Source organism: Phalaenopsis equestris, unplaced genomic scaffold (assembly GCF_001263595.1).
Source record: "Phalaenopsis equestris unplaced genomic scaffold, ASM126359v1 Scaffold200062, whole genome shotgun sequence".
Lineage (NCBI taxonomy): Eukaryota > Viridiplantae > Streptophyta > Magnoliopsida > Asparagales > Orchidaceae > Phalaenopsis > Phalaenopsis equestris.
In genome coordinates, this window is record NW_018219903.1 from 25,318 (window position 1) to 33,996 (window position 8,679).

The 8,679-nt window shown below is 36.2% G+C and overlaps 1 protein-coding gene across 1 annotated transcript in view; it reads left to right on the forward strand.

The window, feature by feature from the left end:
* The window catches only part of LOC110035817 (CCA tRNA nucleotidyltransferase, mitochondrial-like), a 36,774-nt gene that overhangs the window by 18,950 nt on the left and 9,145 nt on the right, over positions 1–8,679 (forward strand). The window contains exons 3-9 of the mRNA XM_020740111.1: positions 692–809; positions 930–982; positions 1,836–1,885; positions 1,970–2,068; positions 2,668–2,777; positions 2,969–3,096; positions 3,423–3,489. Of these exons, the coding sequence (XP_020595770.1) occupies positions 692–809; positions 930–982; positions 1,836–1,885; positions 1,970–2,068; positions 2,668–2,777; positions 2,969–3,096; positions 3,423–3,489 (625 nt within the window). The remainder of the gene's footprint in view (positions 1–691; positions 810–929; positions 983–1,835; positions 1,886–1,969; positions 2,069–2,667; positions 2,778–2,968; positions 3,097–3,422; positions 3,490–8,679) is intronic.

The following is an 8,679-nucleotide window of genomic DNA, read 5'->3' on the forward strand; positions in this document are numbered from 1 at the left end:
TCAGCTTCTTCTCATTTGTAGTTCACAAATTTCGCTCTTTCTGATAATGTTTAGAACAAGGCATTCTATGAAAATTTTAGTACAAAAAATTTTCTTTTACTTAGTCAAATGGAATTTTTAATAGATACAGACTGCTCAGGTAGTCAGGTTTTAGTTTTTGCTGTATGCTTATTTGTGTGTGCCCACACACAATATTGGTTGTGATTCCATAACCTGTCGCTTTATTATTTTCATAACACTCGCGAAGGCTATACTACATCTCAAGAAACTTACATAAGTTTTCTCTGTTCATAGGCTTTAAATTAACTTATTTTGTAGAGGTTAGCTTAGTTACCAATATTGTAACAACGTCATATGATATTTAGCTCTTGCAAGAACAGTAAGATCTAAATATAGTAATATTGAAGTATTTTGCTTTCTATTGAATTCAAATCATAATATTCTTCTGTTGTGAGAATATTTAGATGTTTATTTGGAAGCACTTCTTAGTTGAACTTGCTTTCATGGCATATTTCCCTGCTATACTAGGAATTCTTTGTTCCACTTTTCTTTGCCTTTGTTATCTATCTTTATGCTTGAGCTCAGTCTTACATTTCATGGATATACTTCTCAATTAATCAATTATTGCTGTTATAAAAGTTTGATTTGGCTTAATAATTCATTAGCAACATGACTCTATGATGTGTTCCAGCAATCCAGATCAATCGAAACACCTGGAAACTGCTAGGATGTGCATATACAGTACATGGATTGATTTTGTGAACTTGAGATCTGAATCATATGCTGAGAACAGCCGCATCCCTAAAATGGTATACATACTATTTCATAATAACTGAGGTTTTTACCTGAGTTCGAACTTGTACAATTAATCATATGCTGAGAACAGCATCTCCTGAAGAGTTTATATCAAACTGTTGTTTGCTTTGCAGAAGTTTGGAACTGCTGAAGAAGATGCTTACCGTAGGGATCTAACTATCAATAGGTAGTATATCAAGTACTTTTTGTGTTTCTTTTTCATTAAAGCTATGCAAACTTGAACACAGAGAAGAAGATGGGGGCTAAGTTTTTCCTGACAAATAATACAAATTGTATTTTTTCTTCACTAGCTTTTTTTCCTTTCCAACTTATGATACATCTCTCATGTGTTCTATTCAATTATATATTATTTTAATTTACTACAACCAACCTTGGTATAATAATTACGTTAATTTAATGACTGGCTACCTTTTTGAATTGATCAATCATTTTATAATATAATAACATTCAACTATAAATGTTAATGGAGAATTATCAATAACAAAATAAAGACTGAGATTATATCAGAAGATGTAAATTGGGATTGAACGCTCTTATTAACACATTAGAATATCTCCATGCCCCTTTTTAGACTACCACACGTTGCATGTTGGCAAGATCTTACTTGCTAAGTTGACGGAAAATAACAGTACATAATGGGAAATTTTTGTCTGGTACAATCTCAACACCATTTATTCTCAGTGAGTTTAACTTTGCCTATCTTGTTGATTGATAAATGAACTTGTACATGATAGGGGACACCTTTTTGTTCAACTGTAATTTTTCTTCCCACTCAAGAATTAAACTTCAGTTTTCACAATTTGCTACCTGATTTGCATTTTATTGCTCTGTTCTAGGACTACCGGTCAACCTTTTTAATGCTACTTGCTCACTGCTTGGCTGTTCCTTCACCTTCTGAACCTCTGCCTCAAAATTTTCTTTAGATGCTCTTCTGTAGACATCAACCATTTCATTTTTTGTCTCCTCTATTTTCTTCTTTGATTGTCGATCTACATTAAACTAACATTCTTTTTTCTCAGTTTATTTTACAATATTAACACTACTTCAGTGGAAGATTTAACTGGAAGGGGTCAGTATTTTTTTAAAATTCTGTTGTTGCTTGATTATCGACATTGCTGCTCTCTCTACTTTGGCTTACTAGTTGTTCATTCAGGCGTTCAGGATCTGAAGGATGGATATATTGTCACTCCTTTACCGCCAAGAGAAACTTTCTTAGATGACCCACTTCGTGTTTTGCGAGCGATTCGTTTTGGTAAAAACATGATTTCCTCTGAGTTTTTTCCTATCATTTATACAAATTATTTGTTCATTTTGATTTTTCCTTATTTTTTTCCTTCTGTACATTTTTTAAATGGAATAAACTGATTCTGGTGGAGCATTTTTCCCTCAAATTTTATGAGCTGAGTTATGGTAATAGTTTGACCCTGGACTGAACTAGTTATGCTTAGTTTTTAGTGGAACTGGGATTTATATACTTACCTTGGCATCTTAGATTGACTTGCATTACATATTAGAGTTTGTTATCTTGTTTTTATTAGTTAGAATATTACTACTTCTTTATAGAAGTATATTTTCCTATATATGGAAAAAGGTTTCGTTAACATTTCTAACTGAATTTAGGCTTGAACTTCTGGACCGTCTCTTTAGTGGACCACATTGCAAAATGGTAACATGATATTACGTAATTAGTGTTTATAACTATGTTGGAATTCCTAATTAAGAACTTAAAAATATTATAAATATAAGTGCTTTTTTTAATTGATGATCTAGCATATCAGTTATAGTCAGCGGCTAACTTTTCTTCCTAGTGTCAAGCTTTTTTCTCTTTTTTGTTGTTGATCACTGCAACAGGTGCTAGGTTCAATTTTAAGTTGGATGAAGACCTAAAAATAGCTGCTTCTGATGAGGAAGTTAGAGATGCTCTCATGAGTAAAATTAGCCGAGAACGTGTTGGTCATGAGGTAATTTACATGTTCTTTTATGAAAAACAGTCAATTTATTATAGATTTAATGAAAGAATTTTTATATACGTTGACGTACTATGCATTAGTTGGCTTTAGTACAATGTTTTGACTAATTTAATAACCTGGTGAATAATGCTGTGTTAAATTAATGTTTGATTGTTTTCTTCTTATATGTTGATTTTGTACAGATTGATCTGATGATTTCTGGAAATCGACCTGTCACAGCAATGTTTCATATTTGTGATTTGCAGTTGTTCCATGCTGTCTTCACATTGCCTGAGAACGCACAACCTGAGGTTGTTGAGGGTTGTAACAGGTCTGTTTTTTTTTCAAGACAATTAAAGCTATATTGTTTCCTCATAAAATTTTATGTATTTTCTCCATTGATTTTACTTTTGGATCCATCCATCTTACTGGAAATTATTTTTTGGTTAAATAGTTAGGAATAACTTTCAATTGATATTGTTACAATGAAATTGTTCCAAATCCTAAACTAAATGGTAAACGGTGATTCGTTGTCAATATAAGAATTACTTTAACATTTTCTCCATCTGCTTGTCCTTTTTAAATTAGATTTAGCAATGCTTATTCTCCATTGTAAACTTTTTTCCACGCTCTTACTTTATATTTGCCAATGAACAGACTGTGTGTTTCATATATGGAAGCAGCATTGAATGTGCTTCAACTAATAGGCTTTTCGACATTCAGTGTAAGTTCCTAATTTCTGAGTTTATGTTTCTTTTCTTTACTGATCAAACAGGATCCTTTTAATGAGGCGACTGAAATAACTGCATGCAAGGGAACTCATACTTTTAGTTTACTATGTATATCGTCTATAAATTAAGGTCTTAAAAAATTCCTACATAAATGTGTTTGCCAGTGTTTGTTTTGATCTTATTACATGGGTATGCTATTAATTTCTTGACTCGTATTCTCTTTTCAATTACTCTTTCTAAGCATTTTGGTTATTTTACCAATTACTTTTATACCATTTATTCTTGAGGATATTCTAGGTGATGACTTCCATCAAAATTAGGGCGAGCAAAATTTTATTCTCTTCAATAACACAAAACAATACAACACAATACATAAAAGTTAAACACCTACAATTTGAAGGGTAGGTGATCTCTCCCAAACTTTAATCCTAAGACCAAGACAATATTCTCATAACATACCTAACCCTAAGCATAATATGCCCTAATAATAATAACCAATAATAAGCCCTAAATTGCCCTTAAGCGACGAGGATGCAACTGAGGAGCAGGTTGAGGTGTATCATTGTTATGAGGGTGCCTAGCCTAAGGGCAATTTTGGCTTTTAATTATTATATTTGTTGAGTATAAATAGGTTTGTTATATCTAGAGTTTGGGTTATGCACGAGATTGAGTTTTAAGTTTAGTGTTTGGAAGAGATTTCCTACCTCTCGAATTATAGGAATTAGGAGAGATTGCTTACCTCTCGAATCGTAGTTGCTCATCTTTTATATTCTTCAGAGTTGTTTGGATTATGGAAATAAAAATTTATGTTTGTCCTAGTTTTTGTGTAAAAGCATGTTGATTTCTTCCTCAAATCGTATCAAATTAGTATTAGAGTTCAAGATTTTGGGAATCAGATTGATATAAGAGAGGATCGATTGACTCGACCAAAAGTTGAATCAAATCATCGCTTCCTGGGCAAGGATTTCAGCCGACATAGCCCTCTATTTCTGTGTACAAAGCTTTGGAAACTAACAAGAGATTGTGATGTTCAATGATAGTGACTTTCGGAGCTGAAACAGTCACGGGTAGCGTCACGGGATGGGCCACTACAGTCGCGATGGTTGCTCTTGCCTGATTGACACTCGTGATACAATGTGATTCCAGTGATACAATCGTGATACTAGCGGGTTGGGGAAGTTGTAACGCACTGTTTCTCGCGATACAATTGCGATCAGACCTAAATAGGAAGGCAACAACTAGGAAGTGGCGCACAGGGACCATAAACTTCTATTTTTCTTTCTCTTGCACCGTCTACGTGATGCAGTCATGATCAAAGCTAGATGGGAAGGCAACCACAAGAGATCGCAACGAACGGAGACCCAAAGCTCCCATATTCCAGGATCGTGCTGACCTGTGCGCGTACAATCGCAGTAGGTACTATCGGGATTGATGGGATTGACGTGATCTAGAAACACTAATTTTACATACAATTGTGATTAGAGCTGGCTGAGAAGAGACGACGAGTTTTTGGTGTATAAAAAATTGTCTTTTGAAATTGAAATTTTTTTTGAAAGAGATGACAATAAAGAAAGTAGATGATCTAGAGAAGAAATTAGAGGAAAAGATGAGTCAAATCATATATGGAATGGAATAAATATTCGTCATCATAGATGAGAGGTTCTCTTCTTTGGAGAACCGACTGGAGGTTGATTCGAGAGCATGAGGGAAATTCGAGAGATGTTAAAAAGGCTCATTGAGATGCAATCCAAAAACCCACCGACAGATCAATGTGCAAGTGCTAACAAAAGGTTGACTGGAGAATCTGTAGTAAGATCAAAAGGAAAAGGGATAGAACATGAAGAACATGAGGAAAACATCTACCATCACGAACCTCTTCTTAGGGCTCTTATTAGCGGTGGATTAGAGATTTATGATGGGGTGGTTGGGCTGACACATGGAGAATAGATTATATCAGAGATATGGAGGAGCACGAAGAAAAAGGGAGAAAAACAGGGAAGGGATATGGCTGCGATCGTTGGAAAGAGTTTTACCATCGATACTTGAAGGGAAACAATGAAGGAACAAGAAGTTGGGGTGGAGATTTTAGAATTAGGAAGTTGAAGATGTTGATCTTCAAGGGAGAAGACGCGCATGAGTGGGTGTATCAGGCTGAGCGATATTTTATGGCAAATTAGTTAGATGGGAAAGAGAAACTCTTGGCGACAGGATTTAATTTGGAGGGGAAAACCATAGCCTGGTTTTAGTGGAGGGAGGCTAGATTTCCAATTCGTTTGTGGGATGAAGTTAAGGATTGTTTGTTGAAACTTTTTCAAGTCATTTGGGACGGAGACCTACATGAGCAATTCAATGTCTTAACTCAGGAGTGGACGATCATGGAATATAGGGATAGATTAGAACTGTTATCGGGACAACTGTGGGGGATTTCTGAAGCAGGACTGAGGGGAATTTCATGAAGGGCTTAAAGCTTGACATACGGGCATCACTTTGACTACTGACTACTAAAACCACGGGGATTTAGGGAGATGATAGAGCTAGCCTAGATGGTGAAGGACAAGAATCAGGTGAGGAAAGCCAGAAAGAGCAGCACAGATGAAGCGTCATACGGAACTGCTGCAACCATGGTGATGCCAAAAGTTCAAACAATGGAAGTCCAAAAGGAGGTTGCACGGGATACGAATAATGGATCACGATTGGAAACAACACTCAAGCACCCTTTAGAGATAAAAATTCAAGAGAAGCGAGTTAAGGAGTTATATTTTCAGTGTAATGAGAAGTTTATCCCAGGATATCATTGCGAGTATCGAAGATTACAAGTTCTCATAGTGTAGGACGAGGAGACTGGGAATGAAGAATTAGAGACAGCTGTAGGAGAGGATAAACACTCTCATTATTTCTTATCTTGAGGACAATGTGTCTTTTGGGGGAGTATTGTTACGAGAGTGCTTAGCCTAAGGGTAAATTTGTCTTTTGTATGCCTAATCGCAATTTATTTTTTTATTGTTATTATGTTAGGTATAAATAAACTAGAGTTATGTATGAGATTGGGTTTGAGTCTTAGGTTTAGAGTTTGGGAGAGATTTTCTACCTCTTGAATTATAGGAATTAGGAGAGATTGCCTACGTCTCAAATTGTAGATGCTTATCTTTTGTTTTCGTCTGACCTATTTGGATTATTGAAATAAAAATGTGTTTGCCCTAATTTTTATGGAGAAGTGTGTTGATTTTTGTCTCAGATTGTATCAATCCTCTTCCACTGGATGATGGCGAGATGCTTGTAGTTCAACGGGTCCTACAAATTGAGGATACGAGAGATCTACAATGTCTTCGCCACAACATATTCTACTCCCGTTGCATTTTGAACGGGAAGGTCTGTAGTCTCATCATCAATGGAGGAAGCAACAAAAACGTGGCGTTTACACAGATGGTGGAGAAGTTAGGCGTCATGTTTCAAAGGCATTCCCAACCTTTTGTCTAACGTGGCTTAAAAAGGAGAATAGAGCCAGCATTGACCAAAGGTGCTTAGTAGAGTTTTCGATTGGAAGCCAGTTGTAGGATCAGGTGTGGTGCGACATGGTGCCAATGGATGTCTGCGACCTTTTGTTGGGGAGACAATGAAAATTTAACTGTAAGACTCAACACGACGTATTAAAACACCAAGGAGGAAAGCACATCACTCTTCTTCCTTCGATGGAACTCGAGATCACAGGTGCTCTTGGTAACAGAGCAGCGTCAGTGGGACCAGTTTTAATGATGACAGAGGATGATAGGACCGGGATACTGACTCCATACATGGGACAATCATGACAAAAAGCATTTAAGGATATCAGCATCGATACCTTACCATCGTGGCCACCACCATTCGATGAAGTTCATGTTACCCTCATATCAGTTCAGATTGAGTCGACAATGGATTACTTTGGGAGGATTCAACGGTATATGCAGGACACGTAGACTCAGTTCAATTCAGTAGCGGACCCCATAAAGGTGAATTGATATGGATGTATGCTTGCAAGTGTGAAAAAATTCTCAGGTGTCTTGTGGGACAGTACAGTCGCTATTGGAATCCAAGTGCTTCTCGAACTGTAGTAGAAGATCCTTCAGCCCTAAGAGCTTACAATAACTCCGTCACCGTCAACATGTAGCCAGAAGCTTCGACGAATGATGTATAAGCTCCTCCAACTCCGGGAGGCTGACGTGGAGCTCTACTGAACCGACAACCGACCAGCTGGGAAGGTTGGACTAGTTCTGGGAAGAAGGCAAGGTGGTCGGTTGGCTCAATTATTTGGGTTAGGGTTGCCACCCAAGTGCTCCTAGCTATCTATTATTATAAATATTTCTTTCATTTTTTTAGGGTTAGCTTTTTTTGCTGATTTTTATATTTGGAGAGCCTTCGGCATTCCCTTTTCTTTTCTAGGGTTGTATTTGACAGTGAGGAGGTGCTTTGGTTGTAACTCATCCGGAGGTCGTGTGCATCCTTTCATATCCCCTCTCCTTTGTTGCCACCTAACTCCGCCGCACTGTCCCTACTTACAGCTGGGGCTATAAAAAAAGCTCGTTGTTTGTGAACAACTCATGTTCGGCTCAGTCAGTAACTCATATTTAATTCGTTCGTTAAACAAGCTAGTTGAACACGAATAATTTTTTTTTTAAACGAGCCAAACACGAATAAGAAGTCGTTCGATTGTGTTCAACTCGTTTTGACTCGAAATAAATAAATAAATAAATAATAATAAATTATATAAAAATTAAATCAATGATATATTTAATATAAATATAAAAAAATAATACATAAAAATTGTTGCTACATAGGTAATAATTTTCCCTTAAATTTTGAAAAAATAAATTTTAGAATACATAAGAATTGGTTGGTACTCATTTAAATGTATCAAAAAAATTTCTCAAGGTTCCCTGCACCACAGGCCACACCCACTGTTACAGCAAGGGTGTAGCTTATGTAAATACGTAAAAATTTGGTGGTATGTATGCAATCTCACAACCTCACCTAGGGAGACTCACCTGCTTTGTTGTTGACTTCCTTTTGTTTTTGTCCCTCATCGGGAGATTGGAGAAATTTTAATTAATAATCCACTATAAATTTAAAAAAAGATTAAAAAAAGATAGGAGAGAATGACAATAATTTTTGACTTTGCACACTTTTATAACATTTGTGAGGCTATATAT